General features: G+C 42.8%; 1 protein-coding gene across 1 annotated transcript; it reads left to right on the top strand.

Annotated features, from left to right (window-relative positions):
• The first annotated feature begins 2,860 nt into the window (after positions 1-2,860).
• SLBP (stem-loop histone mRNA binding protein) lies at positions 2,861-10,581 on the top strand. The gene is made up of 8 exons (XM_063158078.1): positions 2,861-3,105; positions 3,620-3,751; positions 5,872-5,976; positions 6,492-6,551; positions 6,798-6,929; positions 7,512-7,661; positions 8,812-8,896; positions 9,599-10,581. The coding sequence occupies exons 1-8, from the start codon at positions 3,062-3,064 to the stop codon at positions 9,713-9,715; spliced, it is 825 nt and encodes a 274-aa protein (XP_063014148.1). The 5' UTR covers positions 2,861-3,061; the 3' UTR covers positions 9,716-10,581.
• Positions 10,582-11,763: the final 1,182 nt, after the last annotated feature.

Genomic DNA, 11,763 nt, shown 5'->3' with positions numbered 1-11,763 from the left:
TGGAAAAGAGGAGTTTTCAGAGATTAAAATCAGACTCTTGAAGGCAGTTTACAATTCTGGTTTTGTCCACCCCCTCAGTTTTAAGGCGTTTAACTTAGTGTGTGGGAGCAGCTGAAGTCCCAGCACCATTCTGCCATGGAAAGGGGTGCTGCTGGAGAAGATGGAACTGCTAGGTGAGAGTAATGGGCTGTTAAGAAATACTTAAACTCATCTGAAGTATTTTATGAGTATTAAGAGCCCTTAAGCTTTTGCCTGTGATGGACAGGGCCTGCAGTGGATTTAGGGACACATCCATAGGATTTTGCAATTCAGCAGTCCTTAAAAGATTTTTGTATTTCTTGGTTGAAGATATTAGACTAGACATAGCATAACCAGTCTGCCTATGGCAGTTAAATTTTGGGCAGATTTATTCCTTCACCCAGATTCTGTGTGCTTGAGCAAGCTGTGGTAGCACAAGGGAAGGAATGAAACAGCAGATGAAGTTTGAGGTCTGCTAAAGTCATTTCATGCAGTGCTGCCAGTGGATGTAGAATCATCCTGTGTTCTAATTAGTAACCTCATTAGTTTATATAGAGCACTCAAAACTGGAATGCAGCCTGACCATGCACTTGTTTACCTACCCAAGGCTGTCTGACACAGAGCTTGCAACTGAGGTAAGTGAAGCAGAAGTCTGGCACTCCACCCCCAGTTTTTCCTTTAATTTTACCCAACTCAATTAAATCTCCCCTGCATAAATCTGTGCTCAGTTTATAATTAAACCAAAATATACCCTGAACTTCAACAGACAGGTTTCAATTTCTCCCTAGCAGTGACAAGTATCTTCTGTTGGCATGCTTCCACTGGGAGAATCTCCTTATAGATGATACATTATCTGTGTTGGTGGAAACCATCCTTCACTGCCAGTTCTGAAATGCCACGGGTTGTGTGTACTTTACTTTGTATCTAAAACTCCTTTGAGGTCACAGCTGAAGATATCTCCTGCTATCTCCTCCCCTTAAATTCCCACCGTGGTGTGAAACTGCTATTCTGAAGGATTTTTGTTGCTGACAAGGACAGAAAGATGTAGTGCAGCTGTAATCCCAGAGCTGTGTCCCAGCAGATAGTTCTGCTGGATAAACTGAATTTAATTTGTAGATTGTGTTGTGCTAAAAGTACAGTGTGGCTTCCAGGCTGTAGCTGTCCTCTGTCTGCCTTGCTTGGGTGTGTTCAGGTAAACGTGCTGGTCTAGCTTTTGTCATAGCCAGGCTGAAGGGAGGGGAGTTTGTTTGTGCATGTTTTGACCCTCTGCTGTACTTCAAGCATGACCTTGGTGCAAGAACACAGTTCTGTTTTCCATTGTAGTCTGTGGGAAAGGAGGGGTGCCAGCAGAGCAGACTTTTCTGCAGGAATGTGGATGTTCAGTGAAGATGCCCCACAGATCTGTGAGTTTGTACAAAATTTACTATAGTAAGGCCAGGCAACAGGAATGGAATTTTCAAAGTAAATATCTTCATGCATAGCAAGGCTGAAGTTTATTTAAAAAAAATCAAAATCAAAACCAAACACCACCTGTTATTGTGTGCTCAGAAAGTTTCTCCAAAACCATTGCTGCACTTTGATAGTTGCTTTAGTGTTTTAAGCTGATTAGAAAACCGACCAAACAAATTTTTGTTTGCTGCTTCTGCCATCTGTTTTACCAGATGTAGTACTTGGGGACTTGGTTTAGCAACAGACTTAGCAGTGCCTCGTTAATAATGGTTGTACTTGGTCATCTTAGAGGGCTCTTCCAACCTTTATGAAACTGTTACTGTAAGGCTTTTTCAGCCTTCATAATCCTGCCATTGTGAGGCCAGAAGAAAACCATCTCTCTGAAGTGTCCCACCAGTCTTCAGGCTGTAAATGTATTATTGTGTAAAGCTGCTTGTGTTCTGCTGGAGTCCTCCAGGTCGTTTCTAAATTACTGTTCTAAACTGTGAGTGTATGCCCAATAGCAGGACCAATGGGATCTCACTGTGCAAGTAAAAACCCCTGAAAGGTCCACGAACCAACCATCTCATGTTGTTACCCAACCTTCTTCACTATTGATAACTGAATTTGGACAATAAGGATTTAGGACAATACGAGACAGTAAAAACAAAGAGTTACAAACGGCCTGGGCAAAATAAGCCTGAAAAAGAACCCACGTTAACAGAGGATTAACCCTTAAAAACAATAACCTGTTGTATATTCATACACCTCATACATGCTGCATAAATTTAATTCAAACAAAGGATTCTGTCTGGTCAGTGTCAGCTTCTTCCTCTTAATCCTGACGGTGTCTTCAGCTGAGCGAGGCAGGAAGAAGTTAGTTTTTGCTGATTAGTGAGCAATAAATTCTTTTTCTCTGAAAGATTCAGGTGTCCTGTGCCTGCTATCTCTGTGTGAGTCCTCTCTTTAAAAAAAGTATCTTACATAGCATAGTTTCTATTTTAACATTATGTTATAACGTAAAACTATATTTAACACACTACTTAGGAAAATTAGTACAGCATAACTTTGTAACATCACACACATATTCATTTTTATATTTGCGAAAAGCCAGTCATAAAATACTCATTTTTCACACCGCGGACCGTCATCCTTAATATTTAAATCGCGGGAACTTCAATTTTCCTTTTTGTTTGGGCTGGGTTTTTCCCTGTTGTTTCACGGGAGTCCCGCCGCCCCAGCGCGCCAAAACCGCGCGCGCCGCGCTCGATTCTCCCGCCAACACGCCCCGGGGGCGGGGCCGGGCGGAGCGGGCTGAGCCATTACCCTGGCGGGGGGGTGGGGGACGTGTGTGAACGTCTGAGGGTGCGGGGCGGCCGCTGCGCCTTCCCGCTCTCCCCCCCCACTCCGCACCTGTCCCCGTGGAGGCGCCCCGCGGGGAGGCGGAGTGGGCCTGTCGCTCAGCGCCGGCGGGAGATGCGAAGGGGCTGAGCGGGAAGGCAGCGGCGCTCCCTCGGCTCTGCCTCACCGCCCGGCTCTCCTTCCTCCTCCGGCCTCCTCAGCTCCCCGCGCCCGGCTCTGCCTCCAGCCCTCCCTCCCGAGGATTCCCTGCGCCATGTCCTTCAGCCACAGGAGCCCGCACGGCAGCACCAAGAGCAGGTAGGGCCGCCGGGCTGAGGCGGGTGTGGCGGCGCCGGGCCTCGCTCCCCCTGTGCTCTCCGGGCCTCGCTCCCCGGCCTTCGTTCCCCCCTATGCTCCCCGGCCCTCGCTCCCCCCTATGCTCCCCGGCCCTCGCTCCCCCCTATGCTCCCCGGCCTTCGTTCCCCCCTATGCTCCCCGGCCCTCGCTTCCCCGCGCTGCCCGGCCCTCGCTTCCCCGCGCTCCCCGGCCCTCGTTCCCCCCTATGCTCCCCGACCCTCGCTTCCCCGCGCTCCCCGGCCCTCGCTCCCCCCTGTGCTCCCCGGCCCTCGCTCCCGCCGTCCCGCGGCGGAGCTCTCTGAGGGAGTGGGGGGGGGCAGAGCCCCCTCAGAGGGCCCGCAGAGCCCCCTCAGGGTGCCCGCAGCGAGTGGCGTCGCCTCCCTGCGTTCGGTGGGAGTGGAACGGGTGAATAAGCGCGGTGTCCGAAGGAGGTTGAAGCCCTGACGCCCAGCCGGGTTCTCGTGTTTGTCCCCAGCCCGCAGCACCCCCCGCGCTGGGCCCAGGCGCGCAAACGCGGCGCCGATGGGAAGCGGCGGAGGCAGAACGAGCCCGAGTCCTCCGTGTTTGAGGAGAACAAGGCCAGGCCTGAGGACAGCCGGCTGGACAGGTGAGCATGGCGGCAATGGCAGCGGCTCCCTGCTCTTTTGTTCGACCGGAGCTGTTACACTGACCCTTCTGCTCAGCTTTCCTAGCCCTGCCTGCTCATCAGCCACAAATAGCTGGTCCTAAAGGAGGGAAAAGGATCGAGTGCAGTGCTCTTATCTTGGAGTCAGTTCTTAAGAGTCAGCGTTTTTCATTCTTACCTCTTGAAATATGTCCTTGATTATTTATCGAGGACTAATACTGTACAGGCTCATTATGTTTGTAAATACAGGCTGTAGAAACAGTTGTGGTAAAATTGAAGTAAATGACAAAAATTCGGTTTTAGAAATCATCTACTGTCTGTTTCTGAAGGGAGTACAGAGAAGTTGTGTTCTATTTCAGCACATTTGTGGGGGGATCCAGTTTTGAGATCACCCCATGACTCTGCCTTCCATGTTTGTCAGACTTGAGTATCTTATTTTATACTACATTTTCAGTCTGAGCTACTCATGCCACGGTCTCTTTTAATCTCTGTGATCTGTGGATGGGAGTTGTCCCCTCATCCCAGTTGATTGAATCAAGGTTTCTTGAACAGGGGTAGGTTGTGCCCACCCATTTTCCTTCGCTGACAATAAGCAGGAACACGTTGGTCAGTGGCTCAAGTTACATTATCCAGAGTACCTTAAATTAAATCCAGGAAGCATAGTTGAACAGCAGTACAAGGATGAAACTTTACAGATAGTTTCAAGGTAAATAAGCAACACTTCTGTGTGTCTCCCAGTATTGAATTGTGCACACAAACTTCCTGGTTTCAGTTTGGATTGAGCTCTGAAATTGTTCTCTTCCTCTCTGCCAAAACTACTTTTTGTTTATGCCAATCCAACCATGTCAAATTAAAATCCTCAAAAGTAAAGAGGATCGGGGGAGGCTTGGTCATCTTGGTAATCACACCACAGGTACAGAATCAAACAAATATAAAAAGGTGTCACAGCACAGTGTTGAGGAAAAAACTCAATTGGGACCAACTGGGATTCTGCTGTTTGTTCTCTACCACAGGAGAGCAATAACTGAACGTGGTCTGTATTCTCTGCAAATCTAGAAATTGATATAAGCAAAAGTTAACAATCTTTGGAGCTTGAACAGATCTTTGCAGAGGGACCTGTACTGTTTTCTATGGATTTTTAATTTTGCCAAGTTGGTAACTGGATTTCTTCAAAAAATAACTTTTAGTTTGAATTTAACAAACTGCTCAAAGTTGTGCAAACCAATTTAGGAGCAAGGAGGGAGTTTGAGCTGGTTTTAGTGCAGATGGATCTGATTCCAGGGGACATTTGCACAAAACCCTGGAAAATCTCCAGAGCATTTCCAGATCTGCTGAAAAAGCTCTGCTCTGTAGGATACAGTTTTGAGTTTTACTTGGGGAAAATTGGTCATCAGGAAGACAGGCAGGGGAAACACTGAATAATCTGAGTGCAGGCAGCAGTAGATGGTTGGGAAGGGATATGGGCTTATTCCCCACAAGAGTCTGAACCTGCTTGTGATGCTAATGGACTGCAATAAAGGTGTTAAACCAGTTTGCAAAGTCGCAGCAAATCTCCCTTTCCTAGCTAAAATAGGATGGTTTTGTGCCTTTGCCATCTCTACCAGGCATATACTTACATGGAGCAACTCCTGGTGCTATCATGTAATTTTAATTAATTAGCTTTGCAACTTAATTCTGCGCTCCAGTTTTATCTCTTATAAAGCTAATGAGTCTGCAGTCATCAAAGTATAAATAATTGCTGAGTCATTTAGTGGAGTGAAACTAAGTGAGTAAATGAATAAAGTTGATATTTCAGGTGCCATTTTCTGAAGAGCACGAGCTGGAAGTTACTGAAAGCATGGGTTATCAGGCTACAGTGATATGTTTCTATAGACACCTACATCAATTTGAAGAAAACCCAACACAAACCACACAACCTCAAGGTGGAAGTCAGAACTGATGCTTAATTTTACAGTGGTAAAATTTTAATAAAGCACCAGGTTTTCACAGCCATTTTGAGTATTGTAATTAATCATGTTTAAAGGATCAAGCTGTGAGTGGAAAATGCAATAACCCAAACTTTTAACACAGAGCCTTAATTTTTATTTTTTTTTTCTTTCTAGTTTTACAACACCAGAAGGTCCTGGACCCCTTCCCAGGTGTTTAGACTGGGGAACTGCAGTGGAAGAAGATGAAATGAGGACCAATGTTCACAAAGAAATTGCAAGGTACCCCTGGGTGTCTCAGATGAATTGGTAAAAGCAAGAGAAATGGAAGTTATCTTGTAGAATCTGTTTCAGCTTGTATTTTTAACTTCACCATTGTAGTAAAATCAGGCCAACCTTAGCCTCTTGTCTGCTGCTTTTAAATCAGCTTTGGGTTCAGTCCTGCAGGAATGTCATGGGATACTCTTGGAGATTGGATGTGTATCCCTAAATATCTCCCTTTTGGAAGCTTTTCCTGAATCTCTTAGATTAAAATACTTCAAATACCCTCTCACTAATCACTGGTTTTTTTTGTATCATTGCTATAAGAAGTTGCTTTAGGAAAAAATAGTCAGGAAAAGAAAGTCCTTGTATTTTTATTGGTTTTTAAGGGAAAACTGAAATATCCATTTCATAACAGAAAGGTCTTTGCAGAGCTGCTTTTCTGAAAAGTTAGTTCAACTGTGAGCTGTGACAGTGCAGCCTTCATGTTTCTTTTTGTGTATATAATTTCTTTTAAATTATTTGAATTCTTACAGACACAGAAGAAAACTCCTGATAAATGAATTTTCAAGAGAAAGGAAGTCCTCCTCAGGAAGGTAGGTTAAACTTCTGGCTTCACTGAGGAAAATCTTGAAAACAGAATTTTGATTGTACAGTGTTGTTTCTTAAAACACAGTTTAAAATAGTTCATACCAAGTCTGTTCCAAGACCATGGTTTAGTAACACTCTGAGCATTTGTTTGGGAAGTTTTAACATGTTTATTTATAGTCTTTTACAAGTGGGTTTGTTTGAGTGTCACTGGTTTTCTAGCAGTCCCAAACCTGCAATGTTTTTTTCTTCAGTTCTGATTCAAAGGAGTCCACAGTGGCAGTAGAACTCGAGACAGATGAGGTGGTTTTGATGAGACGACAAAAACAGATAAACTATGGAAAAAACACAATTGCATATGATAGATACATTAAAGAAGTTCCTAGGTAAGCTGCTTGACTTTCTGGAAACTAAATGTCCACCTGCAAGTCATACCTGTTCTTTATAAGCACATTAAGGTATTAAACTTGGTATCCAATACACATTTAAATGAAGGCATCTACAAATTAAACTTTTAAGACATTTTTGAACTGTTAGATCACACTAACAGTTAACTGAGGTGTGGTTTAAGGTTTGATTTTAATGAGTCAGTATATAAGAAATACCTCATGCTGCTGAAATGGAAATGAAAGTTCTTTTGGATGTGCTTGTCAATGAGAGGAAATGAAACTGCTTTTTTGCAGTCAGTTTCCTCATGAGTTAACTACAAGACAAAATGGGCTACAGTTGCTGTTGAGTTTGAAATTAATTTTTCAAACCTATGAATGATAATTCTTTATTATTATTATTTCATTTGACTCGGAGTCAGAAAAACTAAGAAGCTTGCATGGAGCTGGCAAACCTTTGCTTGAGTGCTGGAATTGCACATTGGTCTTTTCTCATAAATAATAAATCAGCTAACATTTAAAGGTATGTTACGTATGTGTGAATAAAGCACTGATAATTTTTCATGTCTGATATCTGAACAGATGCCATCGTATCCCAGGAGTTCATCCCAGAACTCCAAACAAATTTAAGAAGTACAGCCGTAGGTCGTGGGACCAGCAGATCAAACTGTGGAAGGTTGCACTGCATTCCTGGGATCCTCCAACTGAAGGAGGGTGTGATCTGCAGGAAATGTATGTACACAGAGTGTTCAGGATGCTGTTATAGAAATTATGACATTTAAGAAGTAAACACCACTCCCAGCATAGTTATTTTTGAGACAAGTCAGTGAGTGCTGAATGTTTTTCTTAATTATCTATCCACACTTAGTGGTGTTCAGTTCCTTCTCAGTCAAAATATCCAACAGCTTTCTGGTCCTTGCCCAGTGCATATACGCATATCTCTCAATTTTTAATGGTGAAAGCAGAGCCAGTTCTGCACTGCTCTGTAAAATAATCACACCATCAACAGGAGCCAGTTCTTTCAGAGCAGTGCTGGAGAGTTCTCACTAATGGCAGGTGTGAATATTGAGCTTGGAACAATCCAGAGTACAGGAACCTGCCTCACTCTTCTCACTTGCTAGTTCAAGAACAGTGGTATAAAACGTTTCTTCTCCAGAGAGGGAGAATTGTCAACTCATCCCAAGCTCAAAGCATGGCCACAAGTGTTCACAGCCCAAGCTCTCTCTAGAAGATGCAGAGTGATGCCACAGTTATTTTCCTCTGTAGAAAGCAATACAGCTGATCAGCATCATGACATAAAACTGGCAGTAGCGAATGCAAGGGACAAAGATGGAACTTAATTCCTCAGCAGGCAGCTTTGTGTTAATAAAGTAGTGTTTTTCCTTAATGGAATGCTGACTTTAAAACTACTGCAGAGCAACAGGATCTAGAAGAAAAGCTTCCTTTTAGCTTCCTTTTACTTTCTATCAGCGTGAGGGGCATTGGTCCTTCAGCCAGAATCCTGCTGTGTGCTTTGGTGTTGAAATGCTACCTTCAGATGCTGTGTATAACAGATATTAAATCTTTACAAAACTGAAAAAAAAATTCATTCCTCTCCTGTAACATTTGCATTGGGGCATTTCTTGAGCACTGGGTTTTTGTCTTTGACAAGTTGCAGTATTCAGTCTCAAGACTTAATTCAGTCCTTGGCCATTTTGGCAGTACTGAGCTGTCCTGCTGTCCTGCAGTTCTGTTTGTCTCCCCAGTTTGCCACCACTGTCCCTGTGATCTCTGTAGGTCTCTTTGCTCTCCTCTGGTCATTTTTTTTTTCAGAACTGCACAACAAAGTTCATCTTAACACTAAAAAATCAATTATGCTGTATTCTTCTGAATGATTTTACAGTTGTCCTGTTGACCTTGGTGAGATGGAGACAGAATCTGTTGGAAGCAATTCTACTGAATCTCAAACGAGCTGTCAAGATAATGATGTAAGCATATCTGTCATTTGCATAACTATTTTTTTATAATTGGTTGGTTGTTTAGAATTAAATCCAGAGCAGCCTGATACCTCACAGATCCCATCACCTGCTTTGTTTAGGGACTGTTTATAAAGCTGAGCAGTTTTGAAACTCAGGTATTTTCCAGCTATAGCCATTATCTGTCTGTAGTCTTGGGTTTAGAGAATTAGAACTTAAATAATCTCAAATTAAAAATATCTCATTTTTTCATAGCCTTCAAAAGAAAATTAATTTGTTGAAAGCAAATCAGTTATGAACTGTAGTGTACAATTGAAATACTACTTTAGATTGCAATATCTAGTATTAAAATAGGGTGGAATTTCCTTGTCACACAGAAGTAGGCTTATTTTATGTCCAGAAAGCACTTGGTACAGCTGAGCATTAAAGATCTAGGAATGCTTTTCTTACGGGATTTATTTTTCAGATATTAAATCTGTATAATGTTTTAATGTTTGCATGTATGGAACACTTGCAAGATATCTCCAAATGTGGTTGGATGGGCAGAAGCCTACATTTCTTTAATATTAAGACTAGCATTGAGTTTTTGTGGCCTTTAAAGCATTTGTAAGCCTTTGTTTTAGGGTGGTCTAAATGAATTACAGAAGCTAATTGAATTACCTGTACTAATAACCTCTACTTAACTAGTAATTATGAATTGCCTTTCCCTTCCAGGATACCTGTTCTGGCACTCCCACCAAAGTTAGACATGTTGACTATCAAGCAGAAGGAGAATTTGACTTGGAAGTGTGTTTGAGTGAGCCACTGAAAGAATTTGATACTGTGAGTTAAATAGTCCTGTGCAACCTGTTTTAGAGAGAGTTTCTTTTAAATTTGAGAGGTTAGCTTGATCCATAACCTGTTCATAGTAAGAAAGCTTAAGCAAAGTTGAAGACTGTTCTCAAAACTGTGATTGGTCTAGGTATTCTCCAGACCAAACTTATGTAAAATTGCAATTAAGTTGTGTGACTTCTTGTTAACTTTTAATTTATGTATATCAGATTTTTTTATAAAACTTCTCAATAGTAAAACTAGCCAATGGCAGTGCTATCCTCTAGTAATTATAAATAGCACAGCAAGATCTTACCAATTTCCCCCACTCCCTCCCCTACTCTGAACATGATTTTAGTTGTCCACCTGTGGATCAAGAGCCAGTTTGGGGGATTTTTTTTTTAATGTTTCCTTGTTTTTACAAATGGCTCTTGTAACACACCTGACCTGACCTGGAGTATGGCACGTGGTGCTGTGCATGTGGCTGATTAGTACTAGTAAGCCCATCTGCTGCAGTCACTGTAAGTTTAACTACCTTACCTTAAAAAAACCACTTTTTTTGCAAAAATTTTTCAGAAACAATTGGAAGTTTAATACCATCAAGAAATTGAAAGTCAACATGGCAAAGTCTATGCAATAATGTTGGGGTTTTTTTTAGAAGTAGTAGCCTTAACTTGAAATTTGTAAATAGTCATCAGTCATTTATTAATGCAGTCAAGAAAACAATGTCTAGGGAAAGTGCTTGATTCTTTCAGTTTTCTGGTTTTAAATGTAAAACTGTTGTAAATGTTGCCAACTGTACAGATTTTCTGCTGAGAGCAGTTCGTGTTTCTACTGCTTTTGCGTGGGATGTTGCTGGAAAATAAACAGAACTGCCTTTACTTTTACACCTGACTTTTCATTTCCTGCTAGCAGTGCTCTGAGCATAATGAAATGCAGGGAAATGCTGAAAGCCAAGTGTCTGATATTGGTACTGAGCCAGGGTAAATCTGTGTTAGCACCATCCTCTGAATTTGAGGAGACCTTAAAATCTATTTACATGGCCACCAGAGTGAATTTGAGACAATTTGGTTTAGTAGATGTTTAGTAGTTGCCAAGTTCTGTTCTCTAGGAAAAGCTGCTAGAAGAGTTGTGTGACACTTCAATGTTCACTTAGAGAACAGCTTTTTACAGTCACCTCACCTGGTTTTATTTCTTAAAATGGAATTTCTGGGTGTTGATGTTACACCCCTTAAACTCACCAACTCAAGGGAGTATCTTAGGTAGTAATATTGCTTATTATTATTGTCTGATTTGTTAGGCACTTTTGAAATCAGCGAAACTTCAAGAGTTTCTACTCTTGGAAGTTTCTACTCTTGCCACTATAGTGGCATTGGGATAAGGTTGGTGCTCAGCTCTGATGCCTTCCTAACATGTATTTTTTCCAGAGAAGGCAACAAAAATGCAGTTGCCTTCTACCTGCACTCTGCACCCTCTATCCTTCCCAATTTGCTTTTCCCATGTCACATTTTCTGGCCACGCTGTTCCTGGTTGTTCTTAACTATTTCCAGTGTGTCAGTCTGTAGCTGAGTGTCAGAACTGCCACTAGAATTGGTTTATTTAAAATAAGTTTTTCTGTCCTACTGTAGCTACCCAGACGGGTTGGATCAGTGGGATATTCAGAGAGTGTTTAGAGGCTTCTGAGGGGTAAGGTTACTTACACCTGCTTTTGAAATAAGGAAGGACATGGGTTGGGACAATCTCTGGAGCACAAATGCAGGCTGGGGGATGAGCAGATGGAGAGCAGCCCTGAGGGGAAGGACCTGGGGCTGTTGGTGGGTGGATGAGAAACTTGAAGTGACTCAGCCATGGGCACTCACAGCTCAGAAAGGCAGCTGTGTCCTGGGCACCAAGAGCAGCGTGGCCACCAGGGCAAGGGAGGGGACCCTGCCCTCTGTGAGACCCCTCCTTGAGTGCTGCATCCAGCTCTGGGCTGGAATGTGGGGAAAACCTTGTGAAGAACACCAAACCCTGGGCACGGCTCAGGCAAACACCTGGGATGCACTTCTCTGTTATAATGGAGCACACAA

The sequence above is a fragment of the Melospiza melodia genome, chromosome 5 (assembly GCF_035770615.1).
Source record: "Melospiza melodia melodia isolate bMelMel2 chromosome 5, bMelMel2.pri, whole genome shotgun sequence".
In the NCBI taxonomy this organism is placed as follows: domain Eukaryota; kingdom Metazoa; phylum Chordata; class Aves; order Passeriformes; family Passerellidae; genus Melospiza; species Melospiza melodia.
Note: the sequence above shows the minus strand (reverse complement) of the source record. Positions and strands in the feature narration are given on the sequence as shown.